General features: G+C 50.1%; 1 protein-coding gene across 1 annotated transcript in view; it reads right to left on the bottom strand.

Annotated features, from left to right (window-relative positions):
- The window catches only part of DRC7 (dynein regulatory complex subunit 7), a 28,905-nt gene that overhangs the window by 12,200 nt on the left and 3,168 nt on the right, over positions 1–13,537 (bottom strand). Inside the window, exons 2-6 of the mRNA XM_059905522.1 lie at positions 5,308–5,521; positions 4,716–4,890; positions 3,548–3,673; positions 2,663–2,857; positions 778–936 (exon numbers count right to left, since the gene is read on the bottom strand). Of these exons, the coding sequence (XP_059761505.1) occupies positions 778–936; positions 2,663–2,857; positions 3,548–3,673; positions 4,716–4,890; positions 5,308–5,486 (834 nt within the window). The 5' untranslated portion in view covers positions 5,487–5,521. The remainder of the gene's footprint in view (positions 1–777; positions 937–2,662; positions 2,858–3,547; positions 3,674–4,715; positions 4,891–5,307; positions 5,522–13,537) is intronic.

The raw sequence follows: 13,537 nt of genomic DNA, 5'->3' as shown, positions 1-13,537 counted from the left end.
TGGGGCTGGGGAACTGGCGAGAGAACTGAATGCTGATCCACACCGCACTGCTGGCTGGCTTTGCGACCTTGAGGACATCACCCCACCTCTGAACCCGTTTTCTTATCAATAAAATGGGAGGATCTGACTCGATCTGTGGTTTACAAACTTGACCTTTTGGAGCTCTAGGGTATCTGGGGTTTACTGGCTTTCCATGTTGTGATTCTGGGTGAGATTTCATCCAAAGAAAGATAGAGGGACACCATGTGGCTTCATTGTCTGCATCCCTCTGGGCAAAGGGTCACTGTGCCATGTTCATTATTGCATCCCCAGGGCCCGGACCAGAGTAGACCCTCAATAAATACTATATGGAAGGAAAGGAAAGAAGGGAGGGAGGAAAAATAGGTGAGAGGGATGATGAGAGTGTGGGTGGATAGAAGGAGAGATTGGAGGATGGATGGATGGAAGGAAGGATGGGAGAATGGATGTAGAGTGTATGTAGGTAAATCTTCAGTGAGAGTCTGAACAAGGACACCAGAACTGCACAGCATAAAATGAGTTGCTTCAGGCAGCAGAGCTCTCTGATGTTAGAACTCTATCACCAGAAGCTGGCTGACTACACTGGGGATTCCCACAAGGCCGGGCAGAGAAGGGGGGTGGTTGAAGGTTGGAGGAGGGGATTTTGACCTGGAGGCCCATAAACACATCCCTTCGTGACCCGTGTCTGTTTCCCCATTCCCAGCAACCCCTCCTCTGGAGCTGAGTTCAAGGGTTGAGGGCTGAGGATGGTGGACCCACCACGAGGCGCTCCTCCTCCTGCTTCAGTCGCCTCTCCTCCTCGGCCTTGATTGCCTCCTGCCTTTTAATCTCCTGCTCCTGTTCAAACCTGCTTGTCAGGTCCCTGGGCGGTTTGACGGCGTACTTCTTAGGTGGTGCCTTTTCCTCCTCCTTGACCATCTGTCACCCAACAAGAGAAAAAAGCATCAGCAGCCCTGAATGGCCCGCCTGCACAACTGCTCCTGGAGCCTGCTGGCTTTCTGACCCTGAACGTAGAAAGAGCCTCAGCTCCAGACCTGTGACCATGGGCCAGTCCTCCCACTTCCCTAACCACAGGCTTTTCTGTAAAAGTCACTGAGAATAATGAGAACATTTTCCCCAGGGTTATTCTGACAAGTAAAGACAGGAAAATGTCTGTATGAGCTGCCCATCCGGGTAGGAGCTCAGGAGATGCGATTTCCCCTCTTCATTCCCCATGGCCTAGACTAGCTACGATCTGGATCTGATCTAGAAAGTGGGGCAAATTGTCCGGAGTCAGATTTTCCAGATTTTGTCACTGCAGGATTTCATATGTTGACTTGAAGTGAGAGTTTACTGGGCTAGGAAGGAGAACAAAGCCTTTGTGTGTGTGCGTTTGTGTGTGTGTGTGTGTGTGTGTGTGCACACAAGCGCACACGTGTATACAAATGTGTGCTAGGTGGCAAGAAAAATGTCCAGGAAAGCACACCACAGAGGCTGCATAAGGGGGCCTATTATGATGGAGAAATAGTGAATCTCCATGGTTTAGAGTCAGACAGACTGGGCCTTAGCTCCCAGGTCCCCATTTACCAGCTATGTGACTTTGGTCACAAAAATTGTTTCGTCTCGACACACTCATCTGTAAAAGAGAAGTGATAATTCCTACCATGCAGCGCTATTGAGAGGGGCAACCAAGTCAATGGACATGTAAGTTGTTTATAGACCGGAATGCTCTCAGCACCCATTAGCTATTGATATCATTTTCATAATTAAAATTTTGGCTAAGAGGCCTGTATGTGAGTTCTCAGGCCTTTGGAGCCAAAAGCAGTGATGGAGCTTTTTTGTTCCATCTTTCTTGGGGAGGTGGCCCTGAGAGAGCAGGCAGGGCTCTCACCTGGTACCTCCCCCTCCTTCTCCACCAGACTGCAGCCCCGGGGGCCCCAGGTGCTCATGCAGGTGTAAAACAGGTGCATGTGCATCATGCCGGATGCCCCAGGCCCCTGGATCCTCTGCCCTGAGCTGCAGACACCCACGGGGTCTTGACCCTGATCACAGAGTCCTGGAATCAATCCAGTTCATGAAAAGCATTTTCTGCCAGTAGTATGGCTATTTTCCAAATGCAAAGAGATGCTTTTATGATTCCCACAATTAAATTCACTTAAGAGTGTTGTGTTCACAGCAGCCTCAGTCATTATGGTACTCTCAGTCAACTGGTATAAAAACACAACCACCACCTGCTGGAGGGCTGGTGAATTTTGTACTGCTAAGAGGTCCTTTTTACCTGGGAGGGGAAAAAAAAAAGAAGTAAACATCTGTCTGTTTGTCTGCATTTTCCTTATATGAAAACGGCTGGATAGATTTTTATCAAATGCATAGGATAAATTTGGAAGAAGTTGGCTTAAGATATCAGCCATACGGCATTCACATATGCGGGGAACACAGTAGCTGAAACTGAGTCACAACAAGGGGAGAGGAGCAGCCAGTTTGGAGAAATGGGCTGTGTGTATTAAGATGCCAAAGATGGAGAAATCATCTGTGGTTTGAAATATGAACTCCCGAAGGGCTGCCTGGCGATGGAGCCGGGGCAGGGGCGGAAGCGGCAGGGACAGGTGGCTTTAAGGATGGCGTGTCTTGCGCGGTGCTGAGGGCAGCACAAGCCCGGCCGTACCTCCTTGGGCTTCACGGTGAGTGGGCACACCTCCCGAGTCAGGTCCATGTGGCACAGGTCCTGTGAGCCATAGCCGTAGACGCAGTAGGCATCGTAGCGGGCACCGATGAGCATGGAGCAGAGCAGCGTGCTGAAGTCAAAGCAGTTCCCCTTCTGGTACTTGAGCACCGTGGTCGAGGAGTACAGGTAGGAGGGCTGGGCGCAGCGAGCTGGTCAGTATAGCCACCCCGTTGCCCCCACCCGCCCTCCCTGCTCAGCAAGGGCTGGGCGCCAGGGCCAGGGGGCCGGCTGGGCCCCAACAGGGCTCCTCCCCTTTGTCGGGTTAGGAAGCCTGCTAAGAATGGGGTGAAAACCACAGATCCCGTGTCCGTGAAGTGCAATCCAGGTTTGCCTATAATTGCAAGGGGCCATGGACTTCCTGATGGGAAACACCGTCTGGGATGTAGAAGCTTCTGGTCTGTTGCTCTCTGATTGGTCATTTTACGGTTTTATTCCAGAGTTACCCTCACCTTTTACCTCCATCCTTCTCTTCTGCTTCTCAGTTCTCCACTGTGTACACATCCCCATCTCCCTCCCTCCATTCTTAATGAGATTGAGCTGGTCAGAAGCCCAGAGATGTGACCTTGGAACATGGGCAGCAGGCCCTCCCCTCTCTCTCCTTTCCCATCTCCCGAAGTCCTGAAAGGAAGTCTCTGAAGGCAGAAAGAGGCAAGGGAGCCAAAGAGGTGGGAGCCCGGAGACCAGGCTTGCTGTGTGACCTCAGGCAAGTGGCTCTCTCTGCCCAGACAGACTCATGGGCTGTGTCCTGAGGCTGGCCAAGCCTCCTTCTCCCGACCTGCCTGGCTTCCCATCTCAGGCCTCATGGCAGCCCCAGGTGGTGCTTACCGGCTTGAGGGGGTCGGGCAAGGGCACCGCGGACAGGAAGTCTGAGACAAACTGGGCGCAGGTGTCCCAGTTGTAGAGCTCAGGGTAGGGCATCAGCGTGGGCCGGATGGTTGTGCTCACGAACTTCTGCAGAGGGAGAGACCACGGGCCCTGGGGGGAGCACTCCACCCGGGAGGAGACCATAGTGCTCCCAGGAGGCCGGGGCCTCAGGGTGGGGTGGGGGGGCGGCTCTCTGGCCTCAGGCTCCTCCTCGGTGCCTTGGGAGTTGGAGGAAGGGATCCCTCAAGGCCCTTCTCCCCAGATCTAGAATAAGCCTGTGCTGTCCGGGGTGCAGTGATGTGATCACCACGGCCCCACTCGGTGCTGCCAGACCTGCCCCACCTCCCCGATCCCCCAACAGCCCTGTGAGGCAGGTCCCGCTGACAGATGAGGAAGCCGAGGCTCTGCGAGGTGAGCTGACTTGCTCAGGTTCACAGTCAGTAGCAGAGCTGGGTCTGTCTTGGTCACCCTGGGGCTGCGGGCCAGGCCTCTGGGGTCTCCCTGTGAATTTGAGGAAGGCCCCACCTAAGGGGCAGCCCCGGTGCAGTCCCCGCTGAGGGCTGCAGGGCAGATGCAGGCCTGGGGTCACCAGATCCAGAGAAGAGGGGACTAGGGATCTGGACGGGAATGGCTGAGCTTCAAATGCTGGCAGCTAACACCAGGGTGAAAAATCACCAGGTGGGCCAGGTAAAACAGTCTGTGAGTCCCTGTCAGCCCATGGGCTGCTGCTTTGCAACCCCTGGATTCATCCCCTGCCATTCCATCTACAGGTGGGGAAACTGAGGCCCAGAGAGACTCAGAGATGTGCCCTGGGTCACAGGGCGGGAAGGAAGGAGGCCAGCGCTTGGGTCCTGGCCCATTTTCTCATATTTCTCGGCCTTTCCCTGCATAGGGCTGGCCTCGGGGGCCGGAGACCACACTGCGTGTCTGGTTGCCCCTTAGGTGTGGTGCGCAGGCTCCAAGCCACCACAGGCCCCCAGGGGTGACTCACACCGGGCCTGCTGGGGCCTGTGGACATTTGAGTTTACATGCTGCCCCTGAAATATAAGCTTTGACCCATGAGAGGTCTGTGCTTGGCCCACCTCCCTCCACCCTCTGCTCTCCAGCCCCCGGCCCTGCCCAGTCTTACAGGCACTTCGCACTCGTTCACTGGGTGCAGGAAGAGGGGCACGCGGTCCGGGCACAGGTGGCTGTACTGGCGGGAGAAGTTGTCTGCCACCTGCAGCAGGTGTTCCTCCTTGGGCGTGTTGCTTTGGTAGGAAAGGGGCAGCTTGGAGATGTCAATAGCGTCCTTGGTAAAAGTCCTGTGTCCGTAAGAGGGGTGGCATCAGTGTGCGTCAGGCTAGGCCTGGCGCACAGGGAGGCCTCCATCCACCTTAGCTGCCATTGGCTCTATCCCGTCCTCATTTAATCCTCACAACTACCTAGGAGGGAAGTATCATTCTTATCAGCTGCCCTTTTAAACAGATGAGGGAAATGAGGCACAGAGAGTTTGAGTGACTTGCCCAGGGTCACACAGCTAGGGAGGCACAGAGTGGGGTCTTGGACCAGGCAGCCTGAAAGCACAGCCCTCACTCCTAACCACCTCCTTCTATGTCCTGGTCCTGCCTCCCAGCCCAGGTACCACCATTCTGCCTGGCTCTCCCGCTGCCCGGCCCTGGTGTGACTCTCACTGGGGCTGCTGGGCCAAAGCCCCCACCTTCCCCACCCCCGGCACTCACGAGGGCTTCTCTGGGATGGAGACCTCAATCTCCGACAGCTTCCTCTCCAGGTCTCTGAGCATCTCCTGCGTCATGATGGTTTCCTCCTTCCGCACCTCCATCGGCCTCATCATTTTCTCGCCCCTCTCGGCCCGCTCGGCCTCCTCCTCCTCCTCCACTTTCTCCTTCAGGACCTCCATTCTGGCGTGTCTCTGACTGTCTGGAGATGAGGTCTCTGGAGGAGGAATAAATGCACTCTGAGTGGCCGACTTCAGACCAGGAAGGAGCCACCAACACCACCCGTGTCCCTGGGCGGAGGTTTTAGGTGGTTTAGATCACGAAGGGAGGAGGCGAGTCCCTCCTAAACTTCCTTTCCATCAAGAAGAAAGTCTCCACGTGGTGCTAGCACACCTGGAACACCTTTCTGACATTTGCAAATTGCCCTTTAAATCCGACAACGCAGGTCACAGGCTGAGAACTATTGCCAGGGCAGGAGCAGGTAGCTCAGGCTTACTAACCTTGCTTTGTTTTTTGTATATTTATTCTGCCAGTGACCTTCTCTTTCTGGCAGGTGATGTTAATGCTGTATGGATAACTGTAGTATTATGAAGTTTCCTGTTAAATATATTTATGAAGTCCAGTAAGTTTAAATTTAAAGAAAATTATTCATAATAGTAAGGAAGAAAAAAAAAAAAGAGGTAACATCACCAAACTTGGAACAGAGAGAGGGCAAGAATGGGGCTGCCACTAAGGCACCTGGATAAGGGGCAGGTGGGAGTGACACAGCCTGCACTCTCCTGGCCAGGCCCTGTGTCAGCTCTCAGGGTTGAGGACCTTTGTGTGGCAGGACACACTGAAATACCATATGTGCTTGTGTGCCCTAGGGAAGCCCTTTGCAGAGCCCAGCCTCACTATGGTGGACCAAAGATCCAGTCCCCTTGTAATTTCCAAAGTGATAAGGACACCAGACGCATCTTTTTTTCTATTGCAGCAACTCTGCGTGAGCCCCTGGACAGCTCCTGGATGGGGACGTGTCACCAGAAAGACCAAGCCATGATTAGAAGCTTGGAATTTTCAGCGCCCCCCTGCATCCTCCAGAGAGGAGAGAAGAGTGGAAATGGAGTTAATAATTGATCAAGCCTGCATGAGGAAGCCTCCACAGAATCCCAATAGTAGGGGCTTCAGAGAGTTTCCAGGTTGGGAAGGTGACGTCCTGGGAGGAGGACACATCCCAACTCCACAGGGACAGAAGCTCCGGCACTCAGGACCTTCCCGGACCTCTCCCTGTGTATCTCTTCATCTACCTGTCTATTTGTATCCTCTACCATGTCCTTTAATAAACTGGTAAATGTAATTGTTTCCCTGAGTTCTGTGTGCCTCTCTAGTAAACTAACAGAACCCAAGGAGGGAGTCATGGGAACCCCCAAATGGTAGCCAAGCCGGACAGAAGTTGTGGGTAACCTGAGGACCAACTACTTGCCATTGGCATCTGAAGTGGGGTGGGAAGAGGCTTGTGGGACTAAGCCCTTAACCTGGGGGATCTGACGCTATCTCCAAGTAGGTAGTATCAGATTTGAGTTCAGTTGTAGGACACCCAGCTAGTGTCATGGAGAATTGCTTGGTGGGGGAAAAACCTACACATTTGCTGACCAGAAGTGTCAGAAGTGAAGGGTTCTGTGTGAGTAGTAAAGGAGAAACACATCAGGTGGGAGACTGAACCGAGTTTTTCCATTACAGACCCTATGAGGCAGATATAATTATAATACCCACTTTGCAGAGGAGAAAATCGAGGCCTAGAGAGGTTAAGTGCTCTGCCTGAGGTCACAGAGCAAGAAAGTAGCAGACTTGGGGTTTGAACCTGTATATTTCTGGCTCTGAAACCCATGCACTTAAGGGCCTAAGGAGATGGGAAAGTTCTAGAAGGGATGGTTTGTTGGAGGCAGGGGAGAAAGTTCTAGAAGGGCTGGTTTGTTGGAGGCAGGTTCTGGCCCAGCTCCACCATCAGAGGTGGAGCTGGGCCAGAACCTGCAATATTTATTCCTTACACCAGGCTGCCTCATCAGCTACAGCGTGGTTTGGGGAAGGCAGTCCTGCTTTACAGTTTCCCCAACTCTGCCCAGAGGCTCTCCCCACCCACAGGCCCTTCCCTGCATCCCCCTCCCCAGCCAGAACCTCCTCCTCTCCATCACACACACACACACACACACACACACGCTGAAAACTTCTCCAGAAAGTTTGGGGCTGAAAGCCCCCCAGACGGAAGAAGCCCCCTTACCACCAGCACCCACGCCCTCCCCCTGCCAGGCTGCCAGGCAGGGTCCAGCCACCCCAGACCCCTGCTCCCATCTCACCCCTCTGAGGACAGCCCGTACAATCTGTTAGCCCGTCTCCGTGGTGACATCTTTCAAGGCTGACGGCAGGTCCTGGGAGAGGAGGCTTCTGGGAAATGTAGTCTTTTGTCACTACCCAGGTCTGGGTCCAGAAGACCTACTGTGGCATGTCCCTCAGCCAGTGGTGGGCTGGAGCCAGCTTGTGCCAGCTTGCAAGAGCTGACTTTTAAAACTTCAGGAATGTTCGTGAGCTCATTGACAAACACAGCCATTATTAAAATTTAAATTATAAAAACGTATAAGTAAATTGATTATGTTAAAAACAAAGGTAATAAATACTCAAAACGCATCACTTCCTAATTATTTTACTGCATTTCATTACTATCTAAGCTCTTGAGGTTATTTACGCCTATTGTATCTTTTTTTTTTTTTTTAAACATCTTTATTGAAGTATAATTGCCTTACAATGGTGTGTTAGCTTCTGCTTTATAACAAAGTGAATCAGTTATACATATACAATATGTTCCCATTTCTCTTCCCTCTTGCATCTCCCTCCCTCCCACCCTCCCCATCCCACCCCTCTAGGTGGTCACAAAGCACCGAGCTGATCTTCCTGTGCTATGCGGCTGCTTCCCACTAGCTATCTATTTTACATTTGGTAGTGTATATATGTCCATGACACTCTCTTACCCTGTCACATCTCACCCCACCCCCTCCCCATATCCTCAAGTCCATTCTCTAGTAGGCCTGTGTCTTTATTCCCATCTTGCCACTAGGTTCTTCATGGCCTTTTTTTTTTTTTTTCCTTAGATTCCGTATATATGTGTTAGCATACTGTGTTTGTTTTTCTCTCTCTGACTTACTTCACTATGTATGACAGACTCTAACTCCATCCACCTCATTACAAATACCTCCATTTCATTTCTTTTTATGGCTGAGTAATATTCCATTGTATATATGTGCCACATCTTCTTTATCCATTCATCTGTCGATGGACATTTAGGTTGCTTCCATGTCCTGGCTATTGTACATAGAGCTGCAATGAACATTGTGGTACATGACACTTTTTGACCTATGGTTTTCTCAGGGTATATGCCCAGTAGTGGGATTGCTGGGTCGTATGGTAGTTCTATTTGTAGTTTTTTAAGGAACCTCCATACTGTTCTCCATAGTGGCTGTATCAATTTACATTCCCACCAACAGTGCAAGAGTGTTCCCTTTCCTCCACACCCTCTCCAGCATTTATTGTTTCTAGATTTTTTGATGATGGCCATTCTGACTGGTGTGAGATGATATCTCATTGTAGTTTTGATTTGCATTTCTCTAATGATTAATGATGTTGAGCATTCTTTCATGTGTCTGTAGGCCATCTGTATATCTTCTTTGGAGAAATGTCTATTTAGGTCTTCTGCCCATTTTTGGATTGGGTTGTTCTTTTTTTTTGTTATTGAGCTGCATGAGCTGCTTGTAAATCACGCCTATTGTATCTTTACGACGAAAATATTATATAAGTGTGAACTACTCTGAATCTTCTTCCAACTTCAGTGATGTCATATTGATAGCTTAAAATTGGCCGTGAGATTATTTACACCACAGAAATTGGCAAATGCTACAGACTAGGGCTTTTTCTCTCATCAGGTAGTTGTTAACCATTTACCAGGACACCACGGCTTCTGCTCCATGCATGGTCAATGTGGCCTTCATCAAAACAGATGGAAACCAGTGTGGGTCCTGGCATGGCTGCCTGTCATAGTGGACAGAGCCAGGCTGCCTGAGTCTTGGTTCTAGTACAGGCTGGACCGCTGGTTTAGTATATAACTCATGGGACAGAGAAAACTTATCCATTAGGTTAGTGGCCCATGAAAATGCTTAATTTTAATTTATTTTAAATTCCAAAGAAAAAATGAATAGACTGATAATGAATATATAATTATGAATCCACCCAGGATTATATTTGTCTTTGTACCAATGCAGTCACAAAATATAATTTTTTCTGTTTTGTTTTTAAAGGAAAGGGCCCACAAAACTTGTAATGCTGCCTTGTAGCGGGCAGCGGGGTCCAGAGAAATACTGCAGATGTCCTGACAAGGTTATATAGTTGCTGTTATTGGTGAAAATGTAGGAATCACCTCATTCTCAATAATAAAGAATAATTTTTTCTTCCGGCTGGATCATTACGTAGTCATGAAAAATAAAGTGTGAAGGATAAATTAGACCAAGGGAAATCTCCTGAGAAGGCATGTGGACATCAGTCCTGGAGTTCACCCTGGGATTACCTCTGTGGGGAATGCACCTGGGATGAGGCCAGGAAGGGAAGAGGAAAAGGCAAATGTGATATGTTAGGCTGGTGGAATGGCGCGTAGGCCTCATTGCCCCTTTTATCCCATGCAACACCTAATTTCCTTTGTAAAGTGATTTATTCCCCTTTACCCACTCCCATTCCCTGCCCACATAGACATCATTCTGATGCTCTCCCCACCCCCTCAAATGAGCATTCTTTGGCATACTCCTCGTGTTTTTAATTTGTGTTAATGATATTGTATTAGTATCTCGTTTCTTACATTTTCACTAAGAACTGTGTCTTTAAGATCCACCCAAGTTGCTGTGTGTCCATGGACCCACAATAATTACCTCTCTACTCTCCCAGCAGTGGACACCCTGCTTTGCCACCAACTCCCATTATCCACAGATAATGCCACACATGTCATCGGTGGAGTCCCTTCTAGACCAGTAAATGTTTCTTTGGGGTAAATAACCAGGAGCGGGATGGTTGGCACCTCACTTTTCTCCAGGCAGCGAAACCTACATGCTCCCCACCTCCCACAATGCATGAGGCAGCCTGGTACCCTTGCCCCCACCAGCAGCTGATATTCTCTCCCTTCCTGATGTTTGCCAGTTTCATAGAGGTACAATGAGATCTCGCTGTCATTTAACATGCCTCTCTCTGATTACTAATGATTTTAAATGTGTCTTCATGTGCTAGTGTGTTAGTTTTAGGCGTTTCCTCCTCTGAAATTGTCTTTTAAAACCTCAGCCCATTTTTCTTTATGGGAGAAGTATCTTGTTTGGATTGCAGGACTTCCAGATGTTAAGCCCTGGTTTCAGATGCTGCAAACACCTCCCTCCTTTCTGTCACATGTCTTCTAACATCGCCCATGGTGACCTTCATTAAACAGAAAACCTTAATTTTGATGTAATTAAATTTATCAGGTTTTGGTTTGATGATTTGTGCTTATGAATTTTTGTTTGAGAAATCCTTCCTTGCACTTAAGTCACAAAAATATTTTCCTATGTTAACTTTATAATTTTGCCATCCCATTTAGACCTTTACTCTGCCTGGAGCCCATCTCTGTATGAGGGGTTAAGTAGGGATTTTGTTTTATTTTTCCCCATACAATGAGCTAATTTTCCAATACCACCATCAGACCATTCGTCCCTTCTTTGTGATGTCACTCTTGTCGTGTATTAAGCCCCCCAGGTGTACACGAGTCTGCCGCTGAGCCCTCTGTTCTGTTCCACTGGTCTTCATGCCTATCCCTGCACAGATTCCATGGTGAATTTACCACTATGGCCTTGTAAAATCTTTATATCTGCAGGTCAGTTCTTCTTTCTATGTCCTCTTTCATTAAGGATGACTTAGCTATTTGAGGACTATATGCCTTAATATAAATTTTAGAATAAGATTTAGAAAGTCTAAAAATATCATTTAGAATGTTTACTGGAATCACATTGTATTCATAGAACAATTTGTGAAGAACTCTTATCTTTTGATATTAAGTTACCTCTCTGAAAGCACAGAGCAAGTAGGTCTTATTTCCTGTCTATTTGTTAGATTGTAATGGAAAAAATACTAGGAATGAAGAAATTGAGGCAGAACAGAGAGAACCAGGCAGGGAACCACGGTGAGGGGACACTCTTCCTGCAGCACACAGATGACCACTGCAACCCAGAGCCTGATAAAGTGTCAGCCAAGGCCAAGCTCTGGCTTAGTCACATTCACGCTGGGCCAGGTGGGCAGCCGTCTTAGCCAGTATCTCATTTAATCATCAGTCCTGTCGGGCAGCTACTGCCATCCCTGCTTTACAGATTCAGTAAGTGGGGAATTGGCCCAATGCAAAGAATTTGGACCAGGCAGGCTGACCTCAGAGTCCATGCTCTTAACCATGGCGCTATCCACCTCCCAGGCTGCTCTTGTGACGCTTCAGTGACAGGGGAACCCCGTCTATCCACGCTGGACCTTGGGGTGTATTTTTGCCACAGCCCTCCCTGGCCTTAGCATGTGCTCCACTTGGCACTTGGAGCCACTTTTGCAGTGACTTCAGGCAATGAGAGACCCCAGCCCCTCTGCCCCTGCCTGGCCCTGTGGTGAAGAGCCAGGCAGAGAAAAGGACATCCCTACTATTAGCTACGCTCCCCGTCTGCCCTCCGCATCTGCACCTGGAAACACAGCCCATCGGGCGCTTGTTGTTCTGTTGGTCAGACATCCCACTGAGCACGTCTTAATGAGAAAGCAAGGAAGAAGCAAGAAAAAGCCACCACCCAGGATTTCCCTTGAGACTCGGGGGTCAGGGATGAGGTGATAATTCTTAAACCCATGCAGACCCCAGCTCTAGGGTTGGCCCAGCTTGCAGGGTGGTCTTGGGTGGGTCCCGGGGCCTCTCTCGGCCTCCATTTCGTCCTCCCCACCCAGGGCTGGTCCACTTGGCAGAGCTGTACAAGGAATCTGGAAGGGAGCTTTAAACTTCACACCCTCCTAGGTTACAAACAGGATGCAGAAGCTCACAATCTGCTTTACACCCAGGTTTTCTTTAAGCCAAGGGGGGTTCTCAGGGAGCAAACTAACTCCTGCTGACTTAGTGCTGGGCACTTTACTTTTGTCACCTCACTTAATGCTCTCAGGACAAGGCAAGGACTCAATGAGCCCCATCTTACATAGGGTGAAACTGAGGTTCAGAGAGGTGCGGTGACAGGCCCAGGGTCACACAGGCCCTAAGCAGCAGAGCTAGGATTTGAACCCAGGCCTGTCAGACACTGGAGCACTGTTCTTTCTGAGGACAGGTTAGTAACCCTGGGACTTTGGGGTAAGGTTGCTGAGACCTTCAGGGTGAGAAACAGTTGTTTGTGAAGATAAGCCCCGAAACCTACCAAGTTTGTCCACAAAAACTGATAATGTGGCTCAACTGTCGCAATGTCCACACTCTAAGATTTCCCTTCCGGGAACACAGTGACTTGCATAAACCAAGGGTCCCGGGCCTCCTTTCTTTCATCTGTTTGCTGGGTGGGAGGAGGGAGAAGGGGAATCCAGCCCAGGGCATCTGGGGGGAAGAGGCAGGCTTCTCACCTGTAGAAAGTGCTTGACCATCTGCAAAGCACACTGGGAAGGGCGGGGTTGGGGGAGGGAGGGCGAGCTGTCCCAGTAGTAAGTTAGGGCTGAAGTGCGAGGTGGCTGTATGGGGAGGGGGACGGATACCAGTGCCCTGCCCTCCTGGTTGGGCCAGGCCAGGGGCCAGTGTGCCTCTGCATCTGTCCGTCTCTCTCCTTTTGTTTTCTTTCTTTGTGGCAGTTCATCTGTTAATTCTTTCTCTCTCCCTATGTCTCTCCATCTCTCTATCTCTGTATCTCTACTGTCTCTACTGCGTCTGCCTCTTTTTTGCTTGCTACTGAGGAAACCAGTGGTTTCAAAAGCAGGCCCAGCCACTGGAAATGACAGACCCAGCTGGGTCTGGCCTGAGGCACTCCCCTGGCTCAGGGCCCTGTCAGGCTGGTGCCAAACTCACACCTCCATCGAGGGCCAACTAATATTTATTCAGGGCCTGCCAAACGTGTCAGGCTCGGGCTGGGCTGAACCGGTGAGCGAGCAAAGCTGTCAAAGTGCCTGCCTGCTCTATAGGAGCTCAGACTTCAGAAGAAATGCCCACCCT

The sequence above is a fragment of the Balaenoptera ricei genome, chromosome 19 (genome assembly GCF_028023285.1).
Source record: "Balaenoptera ricei isolate mBalRic1 chromosome 19, mBalRic1.hap2, whole genome shotgun sequence".
NCBI classification, from domain to species: domain Eukaryota; kingdom Metazoa; phylum Chordata; class Mammalia; order Artiodactyla; family Balaenopteridae; genus Balaenoptera; species Balaenoptera ricei.
The sequence above is the reverse complement of the archived record's forward strand: the minus strand, read 5'-3'. Positions and strand labels throughout refer to the sequence as shown.